Below are 13,277 nucleotides of genomic sequence, written 5' to 3'. Positions count from 1 at the left end.
TGAAGTGCCTCGGTGGGAAGCTTGGGCAGGGGTCTTAGAGAAAAGCCAGGAAACTTCTTCTCGATGCTTCAGATGCTATCTGATGACAGTCTTAGCTCTTGGCATTGTCAGAACTTAATATACCACGAAAGGATTTGCCTGCTGTTACCTTGTGGTTCGGTCAGACAGAGGTGAATGCTAAGTACTAAGGGTACTGAAGACAGTCTATGATAATTTGTCCCTGCTCCTGCAATAGACCGTAATAGTTCTTTGTTTGTTTGTTTGAGACAAGGTTTCTCGATAGCTTTGGGGCCTCTCCTGGAACTAGCTCCTATAGACCAGGGTGGCCTCGAACTTACAGAGATCCACCTGCCTCTGCCTCCTGAGTGCTGGGATTAAAGGCGTGCGCCACCACTGCCCAGCTGATTCTAATATTTTTATGCAAACAAGAATGTATAGCTGTAATATTTAGAAATTCAAACTTCTGGAACTGATCTGTACTTAACCCGTTTTAGGAACAGTGTGTTGTCGTGAGTACAGTCATAAAATGTTTCAGTTGAGTCTCAAATAATATATTTTTCAAAAGCAAAATAAGATTAGAAGGCATTAGTTTGCACAGTACTTTAGAACTCTGTTTGAAATAGGAGAAACCCTTGAGGTGTGACTGTGTTTGCTGAAAGCGCATAGGCTGAACAGACAGAATGGGGAGTTCGGTCAGCATACAAATTAAGATATCAAGACTTGACTTTCAGGAATTATTTCTATCGTTTACTACAAATTAAGTATCATAGATTTCATATGTAATATTCATATGAGAAACAACGGTCTGCGGCACTTTACTTTGTGACCCTGTCTTACTGACTGCCACCTCTTGGCTGTAGTCAGCATAGAGCTGAGCGGTGCGGGTTTTTTTTTTTTTTTAAGTTTTAGTCATCACATGACCTAATTTCCATGGCATGAACCATCTGGTAAATTTCAGAGGCTTCGGGTATTTTTTTTTTAAGTTGCCAGCTCCTCCTCGCGTTGGAAGTTGACCGCGGCATAAGGGTGACCTGTCAGGGCTCCAATCCCTACTGCACATCGCCCCATTTTCCTAGCTCAAGCTTGACTGGAGCGCACCGTCTGGAGTTGGGCCGGGCTGTGCTGTGGTCTGGCTCGGCAGGGCTAGAGGGTGCAGCAGCCAGCAGCTGCAGACCGCCTCTGCTCAGCGCAGGGCTCGGCTCCGCCTCTCATTGGCTGCCGGCTGCAGGAAGATGAACGCCACTACTGTTTCCTTTTGATGCTGCGCTGACACAGTAGGGGGAAATGTTTCCTCAGGAGCTGGCGCAGAAAATCAAGGGCTACCAGGAGCAGATCGCCTCTTTGAATTCCAAATGCAAGATGCTGACGATGAAAGCCAAGCACGCCACCATGCTGCTGACCGTGACCGAGGTCGAGGGGCTGGCGGAAGGGACTGAGGACCTGGACCGTGAGCTCCTCCCCACGCCTTCGGCCCACCCCTCGGTGGTCATGGTAAGGATTAAGTCTGCCCCTCCTGCTAGCTTTGCTCTTTTGACCCGAGCCTGGCTGGTGGTAGTCCTACAGTCCTAGCCACGCTTCTTTAGAGACTAGCTCTAGAGCTTGTCGGTTCTAGTTTAGAAGCCGTTTCCTTCATTTGCAGAGGTAGTTCAGGGGCCAGAGCTGATCTTTAACCCTGTACACAGTGGCAGTTGGAACTGTTAATGTTAGATTTGGAGTCCAAGATCCGCCCTTCATTCATGTGCAGTTTTGCAATAATACTGACCCACGGAGTGCTTTATTTTGAAAATAATTCTTTTATGCCACAGGGAGGTAGGAAGCATGACACATTTATTTCACTGTTTTCCAAGTTGAATATATACATACATATATATATGTATATATATATGTACACATATACATACACACACACATATGCATGTACCATATGATTAGTGAAAAATAGAAGAAAAGCTATTATGAGAAAAATAAGGAAATCGAGAATTCAAAGTTTAGTCTTGGGTTAAAAGAAAGAGTGTTATTTAATCTTTTGTGCCATTATATACACATTATATATTATAATTATAATTATATATAATTATATATACATTATATATTATTTTCCCATATATTTTGTAACTTAAAATACACCGAGTGTTTTAGTAACTAGTGTCTTCTGGTAATGTATATTTTTTTTCGACTATGCCATGCTTTGGGTAATGTGTAACTCAACCCAAACCCATGTGGTCACATGTGTGTGACTTTAGATGCATTATCTTCCTAGGACACTTGGAACTTAAGATGTCACAATAGGACCAGGTTTTGTTCCATATACTCTTTTCCTTGTTTGACTCATGGTTTTTCTACTTATTTTATAAAAACACAAACACCCTCAATAAAACTATAGGTACTTTCAAACCAAAGCGAAACTCCCGGTAATGATGCGTAGCCGTGGATTCTCTGTTTTAGAAACAGCATTAACATCATACTCACTTGAAGATCATACTTTTCAACACTAACTCAGAATTAATAAGTTAATATGTAAACTAGCCTCGGCGATTCTGGCCTTGGGTAGATAGTGATGCCCTGAACGGTCTGTGGAGGTTTCGTGCTAACATAGCTAACTGATTTTCATGTCCTCCGGGCTACATTTTGCGTGGCAGATGACTGCGGGTCGCTGTCACACTTTGCTGTCACCTGTCACTGAAGAGTCTGGGGAGGAGGGAACCAACAGTGAGATTTCCTCCCCGCCTGCCTGCCGTTCTCCATCACCCGTGGCTAACACAGAGGCGTCTGTTAACCAGGTACCTCCCATTCACCTTGCCTTTGCTGCGAGCTCCTGCCGGATCCAGTGCTCCACTCACCATCCTCCTTAGGCTGTGGGTGTGACTCTCGGGCTGGACTGAATTTGGATCCAGGGTGCTTTCATCGCATCAATGATGATGTGTGATTGTCAAGTGAGACAACAAATTACGATTGTCAACTGGTCCCATATGTGGCCACATCTCCTAAACTTCAGTGAGATGAGCAAAAATTAGTTTATGGGAATTATAGCCCAATATCAATGAAAATTCATTCATGGAAATTGAAGCCTGAAGAAGGTCCCTTTAAGGCCTTAAGACTCCCCAAACTGATCACAGTCGTGGGGCACTGTATCTGAACAGAGAATGCAGTGGTATGATTGATTCTATGGCCCAGTTAACATGTCCTGAGCACACTGCTAACACAATGTCCTATTTTAAATAGAAAATCTTACATCCATATGAGACTTTTATTTTTCAAAAAATGAAGAGGAACCTTGCTCCGGGCTGCCTTTGAACGTTTATCTTATACTAAATATAGCACATTCTAAACTATGTGTCGAAACATATTTGATGTAAGCAAAATACTTTAAAAATAACCAAAACTTTTAATACGTGGTAAGCGATACTGGATTTCGAGCCAAAACAAATTGTGACAGATTTTAATGGTGTTGCTAGGAAGTTATGTAACTGCTCAAGCGCTGAGATGATATTGTAGACGCACTAATTAGGACAAACATACTGTAGGCTGTATTGTTCAGCTACCACATGGCTTTTGCTTCAGGTGGACCATGCACTTCCATGATAAATGAAACAACTATTCAAATAAAATGGAGTAGAGCATCGATGATGCCTTTAGATAATATGGAATCCATTGGTAGAAAGTGATAACCTTCTAGGGAAGATTTTTGTTTGGTTGTTTTGACAGGATTCTGACTAACCTTGACTATCTTGGAACTGCTGTGTAGCCCAGGCTGGCCTTGAATCAGGATCCACCTGCCTCTGCCTGCCTGCTGGGATTAAAGGTGTGCTTACCACCCCTCTAGAGAAGTTCTTATTCCACCCATTCGCCAGACACATTTTTTTTTTAGTTGGGTGTGGTGGTTCACACGTGTAATCCTAGCATTTGGAGGCTGAGGTAGGATTGCCATGAGGTTAAAGCAATCCTGAGCTACAGACTGAGTTTCCCTCCAGCTTGGGTTTCAGAGTGAGAAGGTCTCAAAACTACCAAATCCAATCAAAACAAAAACACCTTCAAGCAAAATGAGCCAAAGAACTTCTGTCTCACATTCAGAGCAGAAAGGTCAGCAAGAATTAAGTAATGATGAGAGTAATAAGAGGAAATTAACAAGAACAAGAAAAAAGGAGAAGTTCAGAGCTCCCTGGGAGATTTAGGCAGCTGTTTCCCAAGTTCTGAATTAAAAATATGAATTACTCACCCTTTGATGGTACATTCTTTGCTGTGGTTACAGATGTTACTAGAATCAGAGGAAATGGACGATAGTCAGCTGACTATATATTGAGAGATTATGTAATATTCTCACAATTTTCAAGTAGAACAATTAGTACAACTCTTGAGAGTGTGCTGAAAAGTCTTATGACTTTTGTCAAATGTTTGTTTCTGTACTATATCTTGAAACACGCTTTCAATGTACATGTGAGTTTTGTCCAGATGTCATGACAGATCACAAGCACATTTTTCTTATTACATGCATTTACTTGTATCAGTCAATCATAGTGCATAATGAAATCTGACGTTGAGCTACGTAAGATTTCCTGTGGCTTAGTTGTTCAAAATCTCTTTGATCACAAGGAAATGCCAATTTAATCACATTGTTGGACAGACATCCAGATAGGGCAGTAGGTTCTACTGACATTCTTGTTGGTAGCAGTGACCTTCCTTGGGCTAAAGCGGACATCTTGAGTTGGAGGACACTATGGCATTGCTCAGTCAAATCAGTCTATTGGTTCCCCCAGTTGGCCACATGTTCCTCTTGTACAGTATAAATCAACACCATTAGAAACTTATAACAGCTTGGGCAGCAGTGCTCTAGATTTCAGAGCTGGTTTCAAAGCCTCAGGAGCTTCTGGAGGCTACGCTTCAGCTCCGTTTTGAGACTGCCACGGCTGTACAGAATGTGCAGCCCTTCAAGGAAGAGCCGGATATAACTGCTTCAGCACATCACATCCGTGGTGGAGAGGCTCTGTGCTTGCTCTTTCTGTAAGTAGATCTCTGTTACATAACAAACAGATTCCCCCCACACTCAGTGTGTTCCCTCTGCTGACTGAGAGAGGAGAAACACGGAGGCGTCTTCCAAATTTGTTGCTGTCTTCTCCATCCCCTAAGGCACAAGCAGTGACCTGGATTCTGTGGAAGAGTTGAGACAAATACTGTCACACCCTTGGCCTCCAGGTCAGAAGCTCCATGAGGTCACAACCCTTGAGTGTCCAAGCTGACTTCCCTCCGGGAAGTTCCCCAACTCCTCATATATAAATGGAAATTGATGTCAACACGAAGTTATCAACATTAAATGAGATGTTTAAGCACCATTACTTTGAAGACTAGAAAAATGTGTATGGAATTGTAGCCAAATATGTCCAGATTTATTTCCTTGGGCAGCTTAACCTTACACACATGAGCAGGGAGACTCCTATTTTTAAGGGTGATTTCTCACTCTCTCAAGTATTAATGATAACAGTTCTTTATAGGGCTACTTAGTAATTTTCTTATTGATTTCCAGTAGTCCTCGTACAATAGACTGAAGGACTTTCAGCTCCTAAGAACTCCGTTGTCATGTCAGAAGGCATGAACCATCTACACATAGAGCCAAAACAAACCTTTTTTTTGGTAACAAATTGTATTCTAGCTTTTTAGGAACCTTCCTTATTTATAACGGAACATGTAACTGAGCAATTTTATCATGTTTACAGCCAGGCTTTGGTTTTTCGTCTTGGTGGCAGTAATAGTTTAGTACTCCCACCTTACCCTACATTCTAAGACTCCTGATGATCGTCCTTTCCATGGAACCACACCCTGTTTTCTTCTACATAGACACACCTACCCAGAAATTATCTTTCAGATTAATGCAAGTGAGAGATTACCAGCATCATCAATAAGTGAGAACATTTATGTCAGCGTACCCTGATAAAACTTACAGTTTTTATGAAGTGTCTCTATGGAATTTTACACTTAGAATTTCAGGAGTGTAGTTGACTAGGGGTCACTGAAAATGCCTAGAGTAAGAACTTGGGCATAGATGGGGCAACTACTATATCACTTCCCATCCCTATAAAATAAATTTAGGTACGAGATTCATTATGTGCAACTCCCCCTCCCCCACCTGCCCCTTGCTGAATGCCTGGAATGAAGGGCCTTGGCAGTATGACAGTTGTTAAGGAGCTCACAAGTTTGTGAGAAATGGCAGATGGTGGAACTAGAATAGTGGTTCTCAACCTGTGGGTCGCAACCCTTCTGGCAATCGAATGACCCTTTCACAGGATCACCTAAGACCGTTGGAAAACAGAGATGTTACAATTCATAACAGTAGCAAAATTACAGTTATGAATAAGCAACAAAAATAATTTTATGATTGTGGGGGTGACCCCGTGAGGAACTATATTAAAGGGTCACAGCCTTAGAAAGGTTGAGAACCACTGGGCTTGAAGGTGGCAAGCGACCTGGTAAGGGGAGGCAGAGGCATGGGAGACCACAGAGGCAGCAACTGAGCGAGGTGGTTTCAGGTCTGTGTTAGAGCCGTTAGCTGTAAGGGAAGGAAGCCTCCTGAGGTACGTGGAGGATGACAGGATGGCAGGAGGTACAGCTTTCTCAGCTAGAAGGGACCCCGTGTGCAGAACTGGAGAAGCAGAGAGAACATGAGCCAATGTGGCAACCGCAAAGGGTTTCAGTATCATTGGAAAAGCTTGGATTGGGAGGGGATGTGGACCCACACTGTGAAGGACCATATACATGAGTTCATGCCTCATGAATGAGTCAGGACTTTATCCAGAAGACAGCAATGAACCACGGAAGGAATTTAACTAACAGCTATATACAGAACTTAGGACAGATCGTTCTATGTCAGGGGACACAATAGAAGTGTGTGTGTGTGTGTGTTTATGTGTGTGTGTGTTTATATGTGTGTGGAGGGGTGTGTGGGTGCATGTGTGTGGGTGCATATGTGTGGAGGTGTTAGTTACAATCTTGTTGCTGTGATAAAATGTACCATCAAAGCAATTCTGGGGAGAGACAGCTTATTTTGGCTCACAGTGTTCCAGAAGGATCTGGTCCATTGTAGAGGGGATGATACTGTGGCAGACAGGCAAGGCATAGGCTTGAGCAGAAGGCTGGATGGTCATGTCACATCTGTGCTCAGGACTCAGAAAACAAGAAGTGGGGCTGGCTATAAAGCATGTGTTATATGTGTACGTGTGTATCATGTACATGAACTGTACCTGTTTTGTATGTATTTTCTATGTGTTTTGTGTAGTGTGTGTGTCATATGTGCATTTTATGTGAGTGGCAATGCATATGTACAAATACCCTCTGGTGGGTAAATTTGGATTGATCAGGATGGTGGCAGGGAAAGAAAGGAGGGGAAACCAGCGCCCACGTGGTTAAGTCGTCAATAAATATTAGCGACTTAGCTAGAAACTTCAACAGCAATAACAAGATGGGCGGAAGGCGACATTCACTCGCAGTGTTGAGCTGGTGCACAGAATGGATGTAACTTGTTCCAGTTACAGAGCGTGGGAAGAAAATTCAGCTGGAGTCTCAAGTGTCCCACCCCAAGTCTGATCCAATTCTGGTGTCTTACGATTCTCGCCCGAGACAGGCCACCAGCCCCCCACCGCACCTCCTACACCAGACTGCTTCCTGCCATTATGTTTTCCCAGTGGCTGCAAAGATTTTCTCCATACATGATTATCAGTGAGGCTCAGTGTTTTAAACGGCCATAATTACCTTCAATACCACAGCTGCAAAAGCCGTGAGCTTTTCAGATAGCAGCTGACAGAATACAAACACTGCTCCCGGTTTAAGCCTCAGATAAGTGCATATAGACCATTGCACACATAGGGACTGGGGAAAGGTGCAGTCAATGCCTACCGAAAGTGTGGGTCCCCAGCATCTCTGTAAGAGCCAAGCATGATACTGCACATCTAGAATCCTAGCACCCAGGAGGCAGAGACAATGGACCCCTGGAGTTCCACGTCCAGCCAGCCTATCTGATCCAATGAGCTCTGATTCAGATGCTGTTTTGAAATATAAGGTAAAGGCTCATTAAGGAAGACACCCCAAACCAACCTCTTGCCTCCACGTGCAAGTACACACATATGAACACATACATGTACAAATGACACACGCAATACACACACTATTGAAGAAACAAAAAGAGAATTGTGTCTTGGTACAATAAATTACATCATAAACCAAGAAGTACACACAACACATATACAACACAAGAAATTAAAAAACAGTCCAAATCATGATTTCAACATTAACTTTACTAATTTCTCATGGACTTCCAGGAAATGAATAGATGGGTCTTTTTAAATTTTTGTTTTGTATATTTCCCACCACTTAAAATTTAAAATATCTAGTTTGTGAATAATGAATCTGGCCTCATTTGCAAAATTAATGTATAGATTTTTTGAGATAGTCTCATATAGCTCAGGCTAGCTTCAAATTTGCTTTATAGCTGAGGGTAGCCTTGAACCACCAACCCTTCTGCCTCTACCTAGACTTAATCTTTGAAACAAGTCCTTTCGAGAGTTATTCAGAATATTAATCAATGTTTGAACTTCAGTTTTGGAACTAGAGCAGGTAGAGCTCATCTTTTCTCTAAACTGGTTCAATACAGCTGCAGTAGTTAATTAGAGGTGTTCTAACTAAGTCAAGGTGCCTAATTAACTAGAGATGTAATGGTTAAGTAGAGGCATACTGGTTAGCTAGAGGTATATTGGTTGTTCTAGGTGTACTTGTTAGAAGTGCGCAGGCTAAGTAGAGGTATGGTGGTTGTATAGAGATGTGCTGGTTAATTAAAAGAATGTTGGTCAGCTAGAGATGTACTGGTTAAATAAGGGTGTGCTGGTTAATTAGAGGTGTACCTGTTAAACAGAAGTAAAGCTATTAGATAGAAGTTACTACTTGAATAGATTGCATTACCATTTTGCCAAATATAACATAAGAAGGTATTTTGGCAATTTGAAATGTTAGCATGTTTGTTTTTTTTTACATTGGTGAAACTATGACAGCAATTGTAATGTACTTTGTTATTGTGTTTTTAATCTTGCTGCAAGCATGCCCTAACCTACCAAGTTTGCAGCATCCAACAGTGGATGTAAATCTTAGTCCTTTGCGCTGAGTGAAGAACAGTTCCCTAGGTATGCCGAGCGAGCTTGCCTTCTTCCTTTCCCCTCCGACACTGTGCTCTCCACCCAGGACATTGCGTACTACCAAGCCCTGTCCGCCGAGAGGCTGCAGACAGATGCAGCAAGGATTCCCCCCAGCACCGCCGCATCCCAAGAACTGTATGAGCCAGGACTTGAGCCTTCAGCGACTGCCAAGCTGGGCGACTTACAGCGTTCCTGGGAAACCTTAAAGAATGTGGTAAGTCTTTAAAGATGGCAAATTGGTCAAGCTCCCCAGACACCCATGGCTTTAGGCATTGTCAGGAAACCCAGGCCCGGTTACACATCTCGGACACAGTCAGGAGCCCTTGGGTAAAGCGGTGAGGAAAGAAATGTCACAACCTGCAAGATAAGAAGTAGGAAGCCGTTGGTAAGATCCCCTTTCTCATACAGATCAGTGAGAAACAGCGGACTCTCTATGAAGCTTTGGAACGCCAGCAGAAGTACCAAGACTCTCTCCAGTCCGTTTCGACCAAAATGGAGGCCATGGAGACAAAGCTGAGCGAGAGCCTCCAGCCCGGTCGGAGCCCAGAAAGCCAGATGGCTGAGCATCAGGTAAAAATAGCAGTCTCGATGACTTCATCTTCCTGTGTGATGGGATCCTGTGCTCTGTAGTTGGCCTGCCAGGCTCCGGTTGTGGAGAGCAGAGTGGTTGTTCTTGTTGGAGTCAGCAGGATTCCCAAAGGTGGGAGTAGCCGCCACTCCTTCAGGGTGGGATCTAAGAAGGAAAAAGAGAAGAGCAGACCTGGATTCTGATTTTAAAAAGCTACATGCATTGGCGTTGATTTGGGACTTTTCTGATACACAGTGTGTTTCTTTACAGTCGCCAGATTGCTTTCCTTCATGAGCCAGTGCTATAAGAATAAATTGTGTCCCACGTCGGCCTCTTCTGGGAATGAGCCTCGGGCTTCAGTGAGGAAGGAGTTCTAAATTTTCGTCCTGTGTCGTTCTGAGTCTAGTCATATTTTAAAACATTATATAAGTTAGAGAAAGTGTCAGCTTTATGTGATTCCATTCTTCTATTTAGAAAGATGCTGTTAAAAACACATCAGCTTAAAATTTGGGCTACGATACCTACATGGGACGTGGGAACTGCTAATGAGGTCCATACTCTAGAGTTCCCAACAGAGCATGGTCAAAACTTTAATGACCAACACTGGGGCCTAAGGGTATGTGCTGAGTCAGTGTGACACGGGAATGTGCTGCCTAACCCTCCCCAGGAGCACATAACAACTCTGTAAAAAGTAAAGGAGAAGAAAGGTGTCTTGTTTGTTTGTTTGACAAGGATAGGGTCTCTGTGTGTAACAATCCTGGCCGCTCTGGAACTTACTTTGAAGACCAGGCTGGCCTCGAACGCACAGAGACCTGCCTACCTCTGTCTCGCCAGTGCTGGGATTTAAAGGAGTGCACCACCACTGCCCCAGCTGAAAGGGGTCTTTAGACTGAACTATAGGCGAAGTGTGGTGGTGCATGTTGCTTTGGCATGGAATCCAGGTTCAGTTTCTGGCATACATATGGTGGAGGGTTCAAAGCTGTGGGTAATTCTTGTATCAGGGGATCTGACATATTCTTCTGACCTCCATTGGTACCAGACACACAAGCAGTGCATATACGAACATGCAAGTAAAACAGTCATAGTACCCAGGCAAAACAGTCGTACACATAGAAAACAATCCCATGTAAAACAAGTATAGAAGCCAGGTGTGTGACCCACATCAATAATTCTAGCACTCAGAAAGTGAAGGTGCAGTCCAGAACAACTGGGTCCACTAACGGGGACCTGTCACCAGGTAGAACAGGAGCTGGAGAGGTGGCTCAGTGGTTAAGGGCACATCCTGCTCTTCCAAAGAACCCGAGTTTGGTTCCTAGCACTCCTCTGAGAGACTCATGACTACCCAATGACTACCCATCACCCCCGCTCCAGGGGATGAGGTGACCTCCTCTGACCTCTTCAGATACCCCCACACATGTGACATACACTCCTGCAGAAACACACGCATAAATAAATAAACAACAAGCTATAAACAGAGAACAAAACATTAATTTTCGTAGACGAAAGACATAAAAGTGCAGCATGATAGGCGTGTCTATTAGAGACAGTGCAATTCATCAATTCATCGGCTTCAGAAACAAGACTCTAGGGTTGGGACTGTAACCCACACATAGGACACTTGCCCAGCATGCCCAGGGCTCTGAGTGTGCTTGCCAGGACAGACACACATGGACACATGCTACACACACGTGAAAGCATGTGCATACGCGCGCGCATGCACGCGCACACACACTCACACTTCATTTAGATCTACTATAACTTTGGACTTTATGGGTTGCTCACATGTGCTGCCAAATACAAGTGCTTTCTTTTGCAATACGTGGCCGTTCAGTATAAGATAAAAATGTACCCATTTCATCTAAAGATGGTGTATTGAGAAATAGTGGTTTCAGGCTTTTGAAACGTAGGTAGAGACTAAGTAAGTACATGGGACACATCTATTTTAGACCTTCTTTTGATAAACTACTTCTCAGCTACCCTAGAGTCTCCACAATCTGCCAGGCTTGGGAAAATGGTAATAAAGGCATAGGCTTAAGATTAACCTGGGTTTTAATAGACCAAAACAATCACGAGGACTCTTAGGCACCCAGGTGACGATTGCAATGTTGTTCTCCTCTGACCTCCACCCATCGCCTTGCTAGACCATTGCTACTTTCCAAACATCCCTGTCCCCTTCTAGAGGGACCTCAGTGTCACAGTCTGCTCTCCCTGCTGGTGTCACCTCATTCACATTTGAAGGCTCCCTGGCACTCTATGTTCTTCAAAGTCCTGCAGTCCCTTCTCCCCTGTCGTCTCCAAATTTGGGCTGCACAGTGCTCAGAGGGAGTAGAATTTCTCTCCTTTTGAATACAGTTCTGCAGGTCAACTTTGACGGTTGTCTTGGAAATGTCTGCTTCCTTTAAACCCAAAGATAATATAGGATGAGTTATCTAAGGGCTAGATCAGGGTAATTTTGAGAGTCATACATCCTTTAAGCGTCCAAGAAAATATAGGATGAGTTATCTAAGGGATGTATCAGGGTAATTTTGAGAATCACACATCTTTTAGGTATCCAAGATAATATAGGAAGGACCATATCAGGGTAATTTGAGACTCATATTATTAAGAACCAGTGATCTGGGAGAAGTTTAAATAGTTTTATTCTTTACGTTTATACCTTTAGGTTTTCTTTTCCTCTGTTGGAGGCTTATCATCTCTGTAGCCTAGGCTTCCCCAAGACCCTTCACTGAGCCTCCCAGGAGTGATGCACTGTAGCACAGGGTCGTGGTGACCCACATCCTAGGACTGCTAACAGAGCATGTGTATCAACTCCAAGCAGCACTGACAACTTAACACAGCTCACTTCTATGAAAAAAACAAGCAGATTAGCCCTACGCCACTGCCACCAACTGCCAAAGCTTTTCAGCCATGGCAGGGGAGGGTCTTTGTGAGCCCCTTCCTATCTGTGCTGGAGTTTTGACTGACTTGGTCTTGTGAGTGTATGAGTGCTGACAACTCTGATGTGCCCAGCAGACGCTGCTTCCTACAGGACTTTCTCATCTCTTTAGGTCTTTCTACTTTGTGTCCTGCACTATTTTCTGAAGTACGTGTGTTCGTGCATGCCTGAGCATGTAGATGCATGGGTGTATGCATCCATGCACGTGTGTGTGTGTGTGTGAATGTGTGCATGAATGTGCATGTGTGTATGTATATGTGTGTGCATGAGTGTGTGTGCATGCATCTGTGTATGCATACTTGTATGTACGCATGTGTGTATGTATATGTGTGTTCATGAGTGTGTGTGTGTACATGCATGTGTGTGTGTGTGTGTGTGTGTGTGTGTGTGTGTGTGTGTGTGTGTAGAGGAGACAGAGATATAGACATCCCAGTTAGAACTATTTAGGACTGAGCACTCCACAGATACTTACTATCTGAGATCTGAGCACCTAAAATTGTGCATTAGAGCTAAGTATTCTGAATCAGAAAAACGTCGTGTAACTTCTCTTGTAGTTGGGGCCATCAACATGACTCGCTGTCCTTTGCTGTTGCCAAGGACAGTG

The 13,277-nt window shown here is 43.6% G+C and overlaps 1 protein-coding gene across 2 annotated transcripts in view; it reads left to right on the top strand.

The window, feature by feature from the left end:
• The window catches only part of Syne1 (spectrin repeat containing nuclear envelope protein 1), a 477,339-nt gene that overhangs the window by 311,614 nt on the left and 152,448 nt on the right, over positions 1-13,277 (top strand). For both annotated transcript variants that reach the window (XM_087912026.1, XM_085688027.2), the window contains 4 exons: positions 1,297-1,491; positions 2,640-2,780; positions 9,217-9,384; positions 9,579-9,740. In XM_087912026.1, coding sequence (XP_087768152.1) covers positions 1,297-1,491; positions 2,640-2,780; positions 9,217-9,384; positions 9,579-9,740 — 666 coding nt within the window. The remainder of the gene's footprint in view (positions 1-1,296; positions 1,492-2,639; positions 2,781-9,216; positions 9,385-9,578; positions 9,741-13,277) is intronic.

Source organism: Myodes glareolus, chromosome 1, assembly GCF_982192425.1.
Source record: "Myodes glareolus chromosome 1, mMyoGla1.1, whole genome shotgun sequence".
NCBI classification, from domain to species: Eukaryota; Metazoa; Chordata; class Mammalia; order Rodentia; family Cricetidae; genus Myodes; species Myodes glareolus.
Note: the sequence above shows the minus strand (reverse complement) of the source record. Positions and strands in the feature narration are given on the sequence as shown.